Source organism: Microcaecilia unicolor, chromosome 1 (assembly GCF_901765095.1).
Source record: "Microcaecilia unicolor chromosome 1, aMicUni1.1, whole genome shotgun sequence".
Lineage (NCBI taxonomy): Eukaryota > Metazoa > Chordata > Amphibia > Gymnophiona > Siphonopidae > Microcaecilia > Microcaecilia unicolor.
Window position 1 is genome coordinate 41,247,094 of NC_044031.1, and position 16,479 is coordinate 41,263,572.

The following is a 16,479-nucleotide window of genomic DNA, read 5'->3' on the forward strand; positions in this document are numbered from 1 at the left end:
TCCTGTTCCTACGCTATCCTTGCCTACAAAAAAAAGAAGGGTTTAAAGAGGCTGCACGGGAGGGGGATTCCTGGGGTCAGGCATTACTCTTCCCAGGCAGTGCAATATTCAGTGCTTTCTGGACAAATTTATGGGGCTAAGTTAGACAAAAAAGAAAAAAGTGGAAAAAACACAACTTCAAGAGATCAATCCAAGACAAGGGGTGAGATGCTCCAAGAAAGCTTTATTAGGGACCCTACACGGTCCTTGTTTCGGCTTTTAAAAAAGCCTTCATCAGGGGGTCGATCAGTGGTTGCACAGAATATATACTGACAGACAACGGAGCTCATAAAATGTCGTCTCTGAATAAAATGAAATAGACAGTATTGCCTCGTACCAACAGGTTCATGGTCTAACATGTTAACCGGGCAGTAATGGTCAACGCGCGTACAATGCCGATTACCACCCGGTTAGCACCACGCACTGGAAGATAAAATATATTTTCTGGCGTGCGTAGTGGACGTGTGTAAAAAATAAAATTACCACCCCGGCCACATGGTAGCCGGGTGGTAGTTCCGAATTGGCACACTAATCCCAGACTATAGAAAGTAAATCACTGTTATCTCACCATGCGGTCTCTAAGGCAGTCTTCCGATGAGGTAGGAACACATTTCTTCTTAGACTCTAGCTGTCTCCACAGAGAGTCTCAGTCTGAGTTTAGTGGAGGGTCTCTCTGAAGAAAGCAGGTGTCACAGTCACTCCGTGCCATATTTCAGAGCTGGTATAGCTGAGCCAATTGGTATTTTCACCAAATATGCAGTTCAACAAGGTTAGACAACACAGTCTCTTGCTCCCTTCAAGCCTTCTAACCTTGCTGGGTTTCTTTTCAGGTCTCTCCTGTCTTCTTGCCAGTTCCAACTTCTGATGGTCTCCGACTAATTTACTTTCTTCAGTTCCCGCTTTCTTAGTACCTCTCCATCAGGTGACAGCAGGGAACCAATCTTCTTCTTGTCCAGCTCGCCTCCAGGAGAAAGAAACGTCCTTTTTCGTGACCCTGAAGTTGTTACTTTGTGGTATGCATATCTGTCTCCAACCAGGCTTTCTGGTGCCATGGGTCTCACTCCCCTTACAGCTTCTCAGGGAGACAAAGAAGTGATTACAACACAGAATGTCCTAGGATGCAGCATGCCAGCTAGTGATTTTCCAAAAGCTGAAAAGCTGGATCTTGCTGACACAGATGTGTTCAGGTCAGAGGTTGCAGAATCCATATTGTTCTAAGAATGGTTCAGGCTTTTATAGGCCAAGACCAGCAAAGGTGAGATCTCAGGTAAATACCCCTACAAACCCCCTCGTATAGCGAAAAAAAAAACCCTGAAGTGTACTAAAGATTGTGGAGGGTCAACTTTCCCAGTTTTTATGAGTATCATGCTGTATTTTTTAATATGTCAAGGTGCTTGCTGAATTTGGACCCCCAGATGGATGACGTCCCCTTGTGGCGTCAATGGTAGAGAGATACCTGCTCTCCTATTCCACTTAAATATACCTCCCAAATGACCTGAACAATAAATTGAAACATAACCTTATACTGTGTGCAACCAGTTGACGAGAGCACTGGGGATAAATGGTCTAACACTACTCATAGAAACATAGCCATAGAAACATAGAAAAATGTAAGCAGATAAAGTCCATATGGTCTATCCAGTCTGCCCATCCATGCTATATACTCTTCCTATCACTCCCTTTGAGATCCTATGTACTTGTCCCAAGCTGTCTTGAATTTATATACTGTTTTTGCCTCTACCGCTTCCACCGGGAGGCCGATCCACAAATTCATCACCCTTTCCTTGAAGTATTTCTTCAGGTTACTTCTGAGTCTATCCCTTTCTCCTTCATCCTATGCCCACTCATTCCAGAGCTTTCTTTCAATTGAAAGAGACTTGCGTCCTGTGCATTTATGCTGTGTAGGTTTTAATTGTCCCTATCATACCTCCCCTCTCCTGCCTTTCTTCCAAAGTATGCATATTGAGATTTTTAAGTCTGTCCCCAAAAGCTTTATGATGAAGACCACTGATCATTTTAATAACTGCCCTCTGAACCAACTTCATCTTGTTTATATATTTTTGAAGGTACGGGTCTCCAGAATTGTACACAATATTCTAAAGGAGGTTGCACAGAATCTTATACAGGGGTATCATCACCTCCTTTTTCTTAATGGCCATCTTCTCCCTATGCACCCAAGCATCCTTCTAGCTTTTGCCGTTACCTTTTCTACCTGTTTGGCCACCATAAGATCATCACATATGATCACACCCAAGTCCCGCTCCTCTTTCATGCACCAAAGATCTTTACCCCCTAAACTGTACTATTTCCTCAGGTTTCTGCAGCCTGTGAGGCCCCGAGGGAGACTTGAAGTTTGGCCGGTGGAAGAACGCAGTCAGACAATTTGGATATAACCAAAAACAAGTATTTATTTAATTCAGTCCTATGGTGTGTTACATCACAGGTCCAGGAAAAGTATGGTGAAAACCTCTGTGGTTCAGTAAGAAAATCTTAAACAGGCCTCTGGCTGGCAGGGTGCAGAACAGAGTATGGGGCTGGTGGGGCTGCCATGCACCAAACACACCAAACACTCTTTCTTCTCTTAGACTTTCTGAGTTCCAGGTCTGGCTCCAAAGCAAGGCTGCAAGTCTAAGACAAGCAACAAAAGTGGTTTACCTCAGCCAGGTCATTATGAACAGGAGCTGCAGAGGCATCTGCTGGGACTTCAAGTCTTTCTTCGCTGGGCCTCCTTAACCCCAGTCTGGCCCTGCCTTTTAAACTTCATGGGTTCAACTCCGCCTCTCATGTCTCACTTCCTCCCGGGGCGGGGCTATTGGGTTTAAGGTGGTTCAGGCTATCAGCGGGCCTATTCTTAAGGGTGAGAAGCAGGATTCTATAAACCCCCTCACACAGCCCACATTCATGACCTTGCATTTTTTAGCATTAAATCTAAGCTGCCAAACTCCAGCCCATTTTTCTGGCTTCACTAAGTCCTTCCTCATGATATCCACACTATCATGGGGGTCTACCCTGTTGCAGATTTTGGCATCATTTGTAAAGAGGCAAATCTTACCAGACAACCCTTCAGCAATATCACTTACAAAATGTTAAAAAGAACAGGCCCAAGAACCAAACCTTGCAGCACACCATGGCATCCTTTTCTTCAGAATAAGCTCCATTTATCACTACCTTCTGTCGCCTTCCACTCAACCAGCTCCCAAACCAGTCAATCACTTTAGGGCACATATCGAGGGCATTCAGTTTATTTTGTAGTTGTTTATGCAGAACCGTGTCAAAGGCTTTGCTAAAATATAAATACACTGCATCTGACACTCTCCTTCAATCCCACACTCTGGTCCCCCCAGTCAAAGAAATGAATTAGATTTTTTCTGACAAGACCTGTGTCTAGTGAAACCATGTTGCCTCAGGGCCTGTAATCCACTGGATTCCAAAAAACTACTATTTTTCTGCTTTAAAAGCATTGCCATTAATTTACTTACCACAGAAGTCAGACTTAATGGCCTGTAGTTCCCAACCTCTACCTACTTTTGCTTTTGTGAAGAGGGACCACTTCCAACTCTAGAGAAGCATTGAAAATGTCAGCCAGCATAGCCGCTAGACCTTTCCTAATTCCTTCAGTACCCTGAGATGTATTGCCATCCAGCCCCATTGCTTTTCCACCTTTAGTTCAGCAACTCCTCACAAGCACAGTCTTCTGAAAATCGCTCGGGGACTACCACCCCTCCTTTCCTATTTGTGTTTGTCTTCTCGATCCTACCTCCGGCCCTTCATCTGAGAACACAGAACAGAAATATTTGTTAAACAATTCCACCTTATCTTTTATCAGCCTCTACATATTTTTCCCCTTCACCTTTGAGTCTCACGATGCCACTTTTGCACTTCCTTCTATCACTAATATACCTAAATAATGTCTTGTCCCCCCATTTTACTATATTGGCTATTTTTTCTTTCGTTTGCATCTTTGTTTTCCTGACTACTCTACCAGTTTCTCTTAGCTTTTCCAGATATTGTCACCTGTCTTCCTCTTTCTGCAATCTCTTGTAATTTATGAAGGTTAACCTCTTTTTCCTTTCCTTTTCAGCTACTACTTTTGAGAAACAAAAGTGGCCTCCTTTTCCTCTTACTTTTTTTATTTACTTTCCTTACAAAAAGGTTTGCTGCTCTTACAATAGCTCCTTTCAGTTTGTCCACTGCTTTCCAGCTTCTTCCAGATGTTCCCATCCAAGGCAACAATTCCTTGAGGTAATCCCCCAGCTGAAACAAAGTTAGTCTTTTTTGAAGTCTACTACTACTATATCGCCCACCAGGAAATTAGAATAAAGCGGAAGAGGATATCACTGAATTCATATCCATACTTGTATCAATTCAGATATGCCTAATAGTAGGTGACATCAACTTACATCTAGAACAACCTAACGATTCTAATACCAAAAGCTTTTTGGAATTTCCTATACACTTGGCAATTTCCTCTTCCGTCTTCATCTACTAAACACCAGTCTCATAACAAAGGTCAAACTAGACATTATAGCATACAGATTCACAGACCCCAACAAGTTCACATCTCTGAAGTATCATGGTCGCCAACACCTTGGTCAGATCATTACAAACTAAATTTCATACTTAATTGGAAAGAAAACAACTCCAACACTGTCATAAACAATTAAAAAGTTCACCTTCAAAACAAGAGGTAAAATTAACACTGGAGAATTCTGGTCCAAAGTTCCTTATGATACACTCTTTGCAACTTCACACAGTAGTGATTTCAGTCCCCCATGGGATAACCTATGTACAACAATACTGACCAGCTGATTTTCAAAAGAGATCGCCGCCCATCTTCCGACACAAATCAGATGGGCGGCAAATCTTCTGAATCCACCCAAATCGGCATAATCGAAAGCCAATTTTGGGCGGCTTCAACTGCGTTCCGTCGCGGGGCCGGCAAACGTTGAAAGGGGGGCGTGTCGGCATGGTAGCGGGGCGGGATGGGGGCTGCGTTGAGATGGCCGGCTTTGCCCATTAATGGAAAAAAGAAAGCTGGCCGTCAGGAGAATTTGGTCCGTTTTATTTGGACCCTTTTTTAGGTCCAAGTCCCAAAAAAGTGCCCCAACTGACCAGATGACCACCGGAGGGAAGCGGGGATCACCTCCCCTTATCCCCCAGTGGTCACCACCCCCTCCCACACACACAAAAAAAAAATCAGACATTTTTTGCCAGCCTGTATGCCAGCCTCAAATGTCATACCCAGCTCCATGACACCAATATGCAGGTCCCTGGAGCAGTTTGTAGTGGGTGCAGTGCACTTGAGGCAGGTAGACCCAGGCCCATTCCCCCCCAACTGTTACACTTGTGCTGGTAAATGAGAGCTCTCCAAAAAAAACCCAAAACCCATTGTACCCACATGTAGGAGCCCCCTTCACCCCTTAGGGCTATGGTAATAGTGTAGAGTTGTGGGCAGTGGGATTTGGGGGGATTTGGGGGGCTCAGCATACAAGGGAAGGGTGCTATGCACCTGGAAGCTATTTTTGTTTTTTTAATTAATTTTTTTAAGTGCCCCCTAGGGTGCCCGGTTGGTGTCCTGGCATGTGAGGCGGGCCAGTGCACTAGAAATGCTGGCTCCTCCCATGACCAAATGCCTTACATTTCGCCGGATTTAAGATGGCCGGCTCCGGTTTCCATTATGGCTGAAAATCGGAGTCGGCCATCTCATCTAACCCGGCGAGCGATTTCGAAAATACGCTTGGCTCCGCCCCTTCACGGAGCCAGCCCTGAAAATGGCCGTCCATCGATTTGGCCGGTGCCGTTCGATTATGCCCCTCTGAATGAAATAGCACCAACAAAAACAAAATCTAGGCCCCTCAAATTCCCCCCCTGGTTCTCTGAGGATATCCTCAAAGCAAAAAGAAACTGCAGACATTTAGAGAGCTTATGCTCCAAATCAAATGCTACAATAAATTGGGATAATTGGGAAAATCTTTGAAAGAATACAAAACAAAATCAAAATTTCATGCTATGCTAATTACATAAGAGAATTCTCTCTAAATACAAGAAAACTCTATGCTTACTTAACAGTCTGATAAATACCCAACAATGGTTTATCAATAGTTAATTGGTAGCAAATTGGCTCCATCTGCTGGCCAATTAGCGAATTACTTTGTACAGGAAATCACTAACATTAGAAATGATCTAAAAGGGAAGGGAAAGGGAAATGGGACTTGATATACCGCCTTTCAGAGGTTTTTGCAACTACATTCAAAGCAGTTTACATATATTCAGGTACTTATTTTGTACCAGGGGCAATGGAGGGTTAAGTGACTTACCCAGAGTCACAAGGAGATGCAGTGGGAATTGAACTCATTTCCCCAGGATCAAAGTCCACTGCACTAACCACTAGGCTATGGTTCAAAAACTTCAATAACAGACGTTTTAGTACTTTCACTACTTCATCCAAGGTTCTTCCAGCAGGCAGAATATGGCTTTCTTTTTTTCTCAACCGTCATTAGACTTAGTCAAACATCTTTATATATAAAAGGCAACACCAACGTTCTAATGAAGCCTCCAGCCGGAAGTGTGAAGAGCCAAAGATATCCGGTTTCCCCATGAGTGTCTGCCCCACCCCTCGCTCTCTCTGTAACACAAACAGTGAAGGAAAACAGCACAGCACAAATCGCTCTCTCTGTAACAGTGAAGGACTCCGAGGGGGGAGGGGAGAGAGAAGCCCTCACTCTCTCTGTAACACAAACACAGCACAGCAGGAAACTTAACACTGAAGGACTCCACTCGGAGGGGGGAGGGGACAGACAGCACAGGGGAAGGGAGAGAGGGCAGAGGGCAGGGACACACACACTCCCACATGCACACTCTGAAGAAAACCTTGCTAGCCCCCCCGTTTCATTTGCATCAGAAACGGGGCTTTTTTACTAGTTATTTACATAAATACACCTCTTCTCAATGGAGTGGAGGAGTGGCCTAGTGGTTAGGGTGGTGGACTTTGGACCTGGGGAACTGAGGAACTGAGTTCAATTCCCGGCACAGGCAGCTCCTTGTGACTCTGGGCAAGTCACTTAACCCTCCATTGCCCCATGTAAGCCGCATTGAGCCTGCCATGAGTGGGATAGCGCGGGGTACAAATGTAACAGAAATAAACAAAATAAAATATACTGATTCCTGTCCCAGCTACCTTCTAAAATCAGCACCTCATTCATTCATACATACAATGTCTACAATCAAGGTAGTTTCCTCTCAAATAACGGCAGAATAGTCTTAACTCCTATTCCTAAGAATTCCCAGTCCAGCATGAGTGAGGTCTCAAACTACAGGCCTGTAGCCTCAATACCAATAGTGGTGAAGGTGATGGAAGGTCTGGTCGCTCACCAACTTATTGACTATTTCAATTCCTTCTCGATCCTACACACTTGCCAATCCGGCTTCAGTCCTTCTTATAGTACTGAGACAGTCTTAACTATACTAATAGCAAACTTCAGAACTGAGTAAAGGTAGAAAAATTATTATTTTACAGTTCGATATGTCCAGTGCCTTTGATACAGTTGACCATGACATCTTACTTAACCTACTAGATCAATTTGGATTATGTGGTAATGTACTTCAATGGTTTAGGGGATTTCTCATCTCAAGATACTACCAAGTAAAACAATTAGGCCTTATCTCTGCCCCTTGGTCCCCTAATTGTGGTGTACCACATGGTTCCCCTCTTTCCCCCATCCTACTTAATATAATGATGGCACCATTAAGCAACATACTTGAATCAAATGGATTTCACTCTTTTATGTATGCTAATGATGTCACAATTTATATCCCTTTTGCTAATGACATCAATGAAAACAAATCAAATCTGGTCTAGACCTAATGGAAATCTTCATAGAAAGAGTGGTGAATTCGTGGAGCAGCCTGTTGGTGGAGATGATGGAGACAGACTGTACCTGAATTTATGAAAGCTTGGGACAAGTACATAGAATCTCTAAGGGAGAGAAAGGGGTAGTAGATGGCATGGATGGGCAGACTGGATAGATCATTTTTATATGTTTTTATGTTTCTAATTATGTCAAATTAGGCAAATATGAACCTAGCTGGAAAACAATATGTGTGAATGATTGTCCAGGCTGTGATTTTGTCTCCCCTAGATTATTACGGCAAACACAGAAGAACAAAAGACCCTCACACAGGTCAATGCAAACAGGCAGACACAGTGAAGGTTGACAACAAAGATGATGAAGAATCAAAACGTCCAACAGATTCGAGGAGTTCGCATCAGAAGTTTATTCAAAGTAAAAGATGGACTAGACATGAATCGTGTTTCGGCCACAAAGGCCTGCCTCAGGAGTCCCTGTGATATGCAAGTATATAACTTCTCAGCGCTCTGCAACCTCTGAAAGCAATAAACTAATCACTGAAGTATCAAAAACAAGAGCGTTCTCTTCCAAAGTCGCAACAAAAGAACAGCTGTTGCGATTTTGGAAGACAGCGCTCCTGTTTTTGATACTTCAGTGATTAGATTATTGCTTTCAGACGTTGCAGAGCGCTGAGAAGTTATTTGGTATACACTGACCACGTTTCCCATTATCCTTACTGCTATCCCATATCTATTCCTCTCCATCTTCCTACGACTACCTCCTACCGCTCATTCCCTTCTGCACCAATTTCCTCCTATGTTCAATTTACTTATCCATTAACCCCATTAATATTCGTTTACCACACATTGTATATTCTTCTTATGACTTTGTAATTCTTTATATTGTTACTATGTAAGCCGCATTGAGCCTGCCATGTGTGGGAAAGCGCGGGGTACAAATGTAATAAATAAATGTCGCCAAAACTTTGGTGCTGGGAAAAATTTATGTTCAGCTCTATTCTAAGAGCGTTCTGGCTGAGCGCTCTTTATAGAATAGCGCTTATCATGGATTTCCATGCCCACCTTTGGGCATGCAGACTTCCACCATGTGAAACCTGATGTAAATCGTTGCACACAAAACACCCAAATTCTATAACACGCCTAACTGCTGGGAACACCCCCTGATCCACCCATGCCTCTCCCATAGTCACACCCCCTTTTTGGGTTGCATGCAAGATATTCTTGGTGATTCGATCATTAGGCATACAGACAGCTGGGTGACTGGTGGACATGACCTCACGCATCACCTAGATAGGATTTTAGATAGTGCTGGGGAGGAGCAGGGACTAGTTAGTAGAACTCCTTTGAAGGTGATCCCCTGGCTGTCATTGGATAACATATGAAGTCTCACACTGTCAGGGAATCTTATCATGGGCCTGACTATGGCTCTGTGGCTTAATTTCCAATCAAAACGCTTGCAAAGCAGAAGATACTTTCTAGCTACCTCTATTTCCCACATAGATGGCTTTATGCCAGGTCAGTAGGATAAGATGTAGTATCTTAGCAGGCAGGGGAAGGGCCTGCTTACTTTGGGCCAATTGATTGAGGATGGGCATTAGTCCCCTTGATGAACTGAAAGAAGAGTATGGTCTTCAGCAACGAGACTTTTTTTTTTTTTGCTATAGGCAGATATTGGACTTTATACGCCGCAGCAGAGCCTGGTCGGAATTAATATCAGAGGAGTCCCTTTTAGAATGGGCAGTTCAGGGAGGCAGTGTTAGAGGGAGTATTACCAGGTTCTATTGAGCTCTGATGCTTCAAATCCTGGTGCCCTAATACCTATGAAATGACCTGGCAAACTGGGCTATGATTTTAACACAGAGGTGCGGGAGAAACACATGCACTCTTTGCTGTATCTATAGCATCCCATATGGTAGAAAATGGCTACAAAATGTAACAATGATACTACACACCCAGTCGCCTTAGGTCTATATATGGACAGGGTAGCAACTTATGCTGGAGGGGGTGTGGAGCACAGCGAACCTTCTTACATACCTGGTATGTTTGTCTGGTGGCACAGGCCTTTTGGGACCAGATGATGTTGGTAGCTTCTAATATAATGGGTCAATCTTTAAATAAAACCATAGCTGGATGTTTGCTAAATATTGGCCCTTTCACACGGCCCTGAGATAAGAGGTGACTCACCCACCAGATTGCCACAGCAGGGCGTCTGCTCCTGGCCTCAGCTTGGAAAGCACCCGTTTTAAATTTGATGTCTAAGCTGACGGCAACCAATAGAATAATCTTTTATCATTTCAGCATATTTGGGACAGCTACAATACCTGGATTGACTCGAACTTACCAGGTATGAGATGGGGAGCGGGGTGGGGATTAGAGGTGGAAGGGAGGGGAATTTTACCAGGTCACTGTTTAGGTTGTACTATGGCCACATATTGAAGAGTTCTGATATGTCTAACATTGTGTTCTGTGACCACTGTTTTGTATGTGTTATAAGGTTGATGTATGTGGTTTTTCATACTTGCAAACTATAAATAAAACTTTTTTAAAAAGAAAACAGAGAGTAGGGTTAAATGGTCAGTATTCTCGAAGGAGATGGGCAGATAGTGGGGTTTCCCGGGGGTCTGTGCCGGGACTGCTGCTTTTTAACATATTTCTAAGTGATCTAAAGATGGGAGTAACTAGTGAGGTAATTAAATTTGCTGAGGATACAAAGTTATTCAAAGTTGTTAAATCGCAAGAGGATTGTGAAAAAATACAAGAGGATCTTACGAGATTGGGAGACTGGGCTTCTAAACGGCAGATTACGTTTAATGTAAGAAAAGTGCAAAGTTCTGCATGTGGGAAAGAGGAACCTGAACTATAGCTACCATCACTGACCAGGAAAAGGGATCTAGGTGTCATCATCGATGATATGTTGAAACCCTCTGCTCAGTGTGCAGCGGTGGCTAAGAAAGCAAATAGAATGTTAGGTATTATTAGGAAAGGAATGGAAAACAAAAATGAGGACGTAATAATGCCTTTGTATCGCTCCATGGTGCAACCGCACTTCGACTATTGTGTGCAATTCTGGTCACCGCATATAAAAAAAGATATAGTGGAATTAGAAAAGTTACAGAGAAGGGTGACGAAAATGATAAAGGGGATGGAATGACTTCCCTATAAGGAAAGGCTAAAGCGGCTAGGGCTCTTCAGCTTGGAGAAAAAACAGCTGAGGGGAGATATGGTAGAGGTCTATAAAATAATGAGCGGCATGGAATGGGTAGACGTAAATCGCTTGTTTACTCTTTCCAAAAATACTGGGACTAGGGGCATGCAATGAAGCTACAAAGTACTAAAATCGGAGAAAATATTTCTTCACTAAACGTGTAATTAAACTCTGGAATTCGTTGCCAGCGAATGTAGTAAAAGCAGTTAGTTTAGCGGGGTTTTAAAAAGGTTTGGCGAGCTTCCTAAAAAAAAAATAAGTCTATAAGCCATTATTAAAATGGACTTGGGAAAATCCACTGCTTATTTCTGGGATAAGCAGCATAAAATGTATTGTACTGTTTTGGGATCTTGCTGGGTACTTGTGACCTGGATTGGCCACTGTTGGAAAGAGGATACTGGGCTTGATGGACCTTCGGTCTGTCCCAGTATGGCAACATTTATGTACTTATGTAAATGTCATAATAAATATGTCAAACATTTCAGAAAGATGAAACTACCCTGTCATTTAATGGTGCCCCATGTTCAGAAATCATAGCTATAATTCAAAAATTATCACATGCACACATCAGAACTGGCATTCATACACACATTGCAAAAGTAAACAACAACTTCCACAACACAACACAACACAGTTTATTCCAAATTGTTTAACCACCCTTAGGTTTCGCCTTTGGGTTCATCAAGCAAAAACCTTGTGCATGTTAAGGTCTGGATAAATGAATTAAAACAATCAAAGTTTAAAGCAAATGCCTATAGTATGTAAGACTATAGGTAACAATAATGAAACAGTGATGGAATAGCAGCAGGTAGCCAACAGATTTATTTTCCCCTGAACATAATTGACTTTGTATGAACTTGATGGCTAATTGTGTGCTGCTGGCTACTATACTGTGATGGCGTATTGTTTGCCTTCATAATAAAATCACACTCATCTATATACAAACACACAGCAGGGAGACAAAGATTTTTTTAAATGCCTTTTGCAACCACACAGACTTAAATAAATATATCGAATAGAATTGGGCAATGTTGGCACATTTATACTGATCCTGGGGGAAGGAAGAACTGAAGCACCTGCATTCGCCCTTATGACCTGGCTGAGGAGACATGCCTTGATACAGCATTAATTGCCAAACATGAGTTCATGTTGGATTGAGTGATCGTTTTAAACAGAGTAATAGAAACGAAGGAAGAAAGTGTAGTGATACTACATTTTAAGCTAAGTACAGTCTAATTTAAAAATTAAAGATGGTTATGTTTAAGAAAATTAAAATTAAAATTTGGATCAAATGAGGAGTATCTGCCCATCATAAAAAGTGCCTGGCTCACACTATAGCCTGAATGGTGGTGACAGAGATATCTGATAGATCCTATACAATAAGTATATATAAGTGAAACATCAAAACATTCCAGTGACAGTCTATTATTATTATTAACATTTGTAAAGCGCTACCAGACGCACACAGCACTGAACACCTGACACAGAGAGACAGTCCCTGCTCGATAGAGCTTACAATCTAAAAAAAACAGGATGGGGGTGGATAGGTGAGAGACAGGAAGAGGGAGATATGCATGGAGACAGGAGGGTGACAAAGCAGTACAATTTTATGGTTTATAATGTGCTAGAAAACCCAGATCTTTGTTAAGTCCTGTCTGGTGGGTGTCAAAATATTTAATCATTCTGACTTCAAAGGTCTTATGTTCCTGTATTGTTTTAAAGTTCCCTTTTAAGATTCTTGTCACTGGTACAGTGTTCTGGTTTTGTAAGGTGCTGCCCTGTTGCAGGAATTGATGCATGAATTACCCCTATTGTTAGCAGAATCTGTGGTACTTCAGGAGTCAAACAGCACACACCAGAATGAGGGAGAAATCTTCTTTATTTGCCAGCAAACAAAGTAGGACATCAGTTCTAGCTCTCTTCTCTCTCTCTCAGCTCTCTGGATGTTATGGCTTCTGTCTCAGCTGCTTCTCTTCTTCTGCTGTCTGTCTTCCTTCAGCTCTCTTTCTTCTGTCTGTTCCTTCTGACGTAAGCTGCTTCTGCTCCCACTTATATACCGTTCTATCCCCCTCCTAGCCCCCCTTACTCTCCAGATGGTAAAGAATAGATTAATTACCCTGTCTGAACCAATCATCTCCATACATATGTTCAAAATATCAGTTACATAGGTTCCAGACATATCCTAAACTGACCTATGACCTGGGGCCTCTCACACTAGACATTGTGGCTCCCATCTCTTACATTTTCATTATGATTAATTTCTCAGCTATAGCTTAAACTAAGTTCATTTAGGGGCTAAGGGACATTCTCATATTCCTAGTCAACTTCATACTAACTGCTAACTGAACTCTGGCATTCATTAAGGGGTCAAGGGCCAGTCTTACTTAATAGCATACAGATATAGTCTGTTATTACTTTCAGAACCATTCCTACATTTACCTATAATTAATCAAGACTTTTCTTGACCCTTTTCACCTATCAGCTTCACACACTGAACTAGCTAGGACTGTGGCTAAGTCAAACCATATGCTGACCTTTTCACTGCAGTCCTACTCAGAACGTAAGGCAAAGAGTTGAACAGACATTAGATTTAAAAAGGTATTCTACATATTAACTACACAGAATAAACATATTCTAAAATAAGCATCCTTATAAGACATATTCTAAAATACACAGAACTTCTAAAATCTACTATTTTCTTCTAAACAGTATTTCAGCTTACTTTTTAACCTGCAGCATGTCTGGCTCATGCTTTGTTTATAATAGTATACAGATGTGCTAACATTAGCAATCCATCACTCACAAGGTGTCAAAGAAAGTTTCTGTCTCTGACCTTTCTAACCTTTAGCTTAGCCAAAGCTAGACTTTCTAAGTAATTAAATCCAGCTGCCATTCCTTCACTTGCAGGGTGAAAAAGTTGAATTCAAACACCAAACTTTTAAACCCCAGATTTTTAAACAGAATTAACAATTAATATGATTTCTTATATATATATAATTATGCCCATGCCGCCTCAGCCCCACAGGCGTGACATTTTTATTGGTACTAGCATTTTTCATATGGGGTCTATGTAAATTAAATCTGTACTTTAGCATCTGACTTGTTTCTCCAATGTAGCAGCCTTTGTTGCATTTTTTACAGTGAATGATATATACCACATTTGAAGATGAGCACGTGAAAGATTCCTTAATGTTGAATATTTTTCCTTTGTGAACGACCATGGGGTCCTGTGAAATGTTTTGGCATAGTTTGCAGCTGGATATATTGCAAGGATGTGTGGCCATTCTTTTCTTTTTGAGTCTGTGTTGGGAACTTACTTCTAATTAGCTTGTGTTCTAAATAGGGTGGCTGTCGGAAGGCCAGCTCTGGTGGGGATGGGAATAGCTCTTTCAGTAATTCATCCTCCTGAAGTAGAGGCTGCAGATCTTTTATGATTTGTCTTAATTTTTCCAGCTCTGGGTTGTATGTCACTATAAGGGAGGGGGGGGGGGGGGTTCTGTCTGTGGCTTTTTTTCTCTATGTACTGTAGCAGATTTTCCCTGGGTGTATTAAGTTATGTCCAATAAAAAATGTATCTTATTTTCTTTCCCATGTTTTATTTATTTATATTGAATATTGATTATCTTTAAAAGTGGACTAACACGGCTACCACACCTCTCTACTCAAATAGGGGCAGAAATCAACTTCAGCAGCGCAGGAGGAAAAGCACAGAATGAGAACAGCAGCCACGCCTTCAACCTAGAGAGGCGGGCCTCAACCCTCAACAAGGAGAACGCAACTAATCGGCAGCCGGCGGAAATCAGGGGAACGTGGCCCAGGCAGCCAATGAGCGTGCGGTCTGTCCACTTTGTTCCCGCCCTATAATCCCCGAGCTTTCAATGTGGGAAAGGCAGACTCATTTTGATTGGCTGCAAGCGACCAAGGTAGGGCGCTGTAAGGTTACCGAGAGCGAATTGGACTGGGCTCCTGCAAGACTGACGGCGCTTCGCTCCTCCTCCTACTCAGCGCACCGGGATTTGCTCTGACTGCAACCCACGACAAGGACTCTCCCCTCTTCGTCACGCGCCAGTTGAGTGTCTCGCCGCTCTCGCGACATACTTTACTGCTTGTGCTCAGCCCACTTCGGTTATCATAGTGGGGGCTCAGGGCAGCGGGCTGTCACTTCTTGCCATGGACAGTAACGAAACGGTGCCGGTGCCCGGGCTCTCGCAACTCCTGGAGGCAGACCCTCTCCTGAAATCGTACGAAAAGGATTTCCGACGGAGGTAAAAAAAAAAACCAGACCATAACAAAATTAAAAATTGCAGTAACCTGAAGGTTCTCTTCCCTCCTTCATCCCCTGGAGACACAGGGGAGCGAGAGCTGCCTTTCTGCGCTCAGGTATTCACAGGGTCCCTACGCCGAAGAGCTGCCTTGTGAGCCCCTGGTTTCGATGCGCTCTTTAATAGTGCCGAAAACCAGGAGGAGCGTGTTAAATGGACGCTGGGCTCGATGAGCTGCCTCAGGGTGACCCCCATGTCCTTCCTCCCCAGAAGACCTCAGTTTAACACGTGACTCCCTTTTCTAATTCATCAGAGGCTTCAGCTAGCAGTTGTCATCTTCTGGCTGACATTTAGATTAACACCAATCCAAAAGATGGGGGATAAACAATCTATACTAGAGTTATAACTATACTATAATACTAAAAAAAACTCCAGTAATATATCGAAACCTTTACTTTTTATTATCACCAATTACATTATTACAAAACCAGTTTGTGTTGTAAAGGCAATATTGATGATCTGTGTGACACATATGTGATATATTAGTGCTTATAACAATTGTGGGCATGCTGATAAATATGTGAAGGTTATATTAGGCAGTAAGGGCGAGTGGTGAATGAATGTTGATGGATGTGAGTGCAGTTAGATGACGTATGTCACTTGTTTTGTAATAATGTAATTGGTGATAATAAAAAGTAAAGGTTTTGATGTATTACTGGAGTTTTTTTTAGTATTGTGACATTTATATTAGCCCATTTATGAGCTGCTTCGTAGCCACCGATGTTTTAAACAAGTGACCCTTGAGAACGAACCCTTCCTCTTCTCAGGGAGTCCAAGCAATGATCATTGGAGCCAGGGGAGGCTGAACACCCATCCTCCGAGATAGATCTCCATCAAGTCGCCCTGATGAGGCTGATCTTGAGGGTGGTACTATTCTGCACCTATCCAGAGCAGAATCTTGCTGCCAACGGTGGCAGTACACCCTGAGGAAGTATCCCTCTCTCCTGAGGGGCCTCCATCAGACTGCTCCAGCCCCAGAAGAACATAACACCCCCCTCCCCACCAAGGCTGCTCCATTTGCAAAATAATTTGTCAAAGAACACTTC

General features: G+C 42.7%; 1 protein-coding gene across 1 annotated transcript in view; it reads left to right on the top strand.

Moving 5' to 3' along the window:
- The first annotated feature begins 15,103 nt into the window (after positions 1 to 15,103).
- The window catches only part of LOC115465564 (1,4-alpha-glucan-branching enzyme-like), a 120,761-nt gene continuing 119,385 nt past the window's right edge, over positions 15,104 to 16,479 (top strand). The window contains exon 1 of the mRNA XM_030196120.1: positions 15,104 to 15,376. Within this exon, the coding sequence (XP_030051980.1) occupies positions 15,282 to 15,376 (95 nt within the window). The 5' untranslated portion in view covers positions 15,104 to 15,281. The remainder of the gene's footprint in view (positions 15,377 to 16,479) is intronic.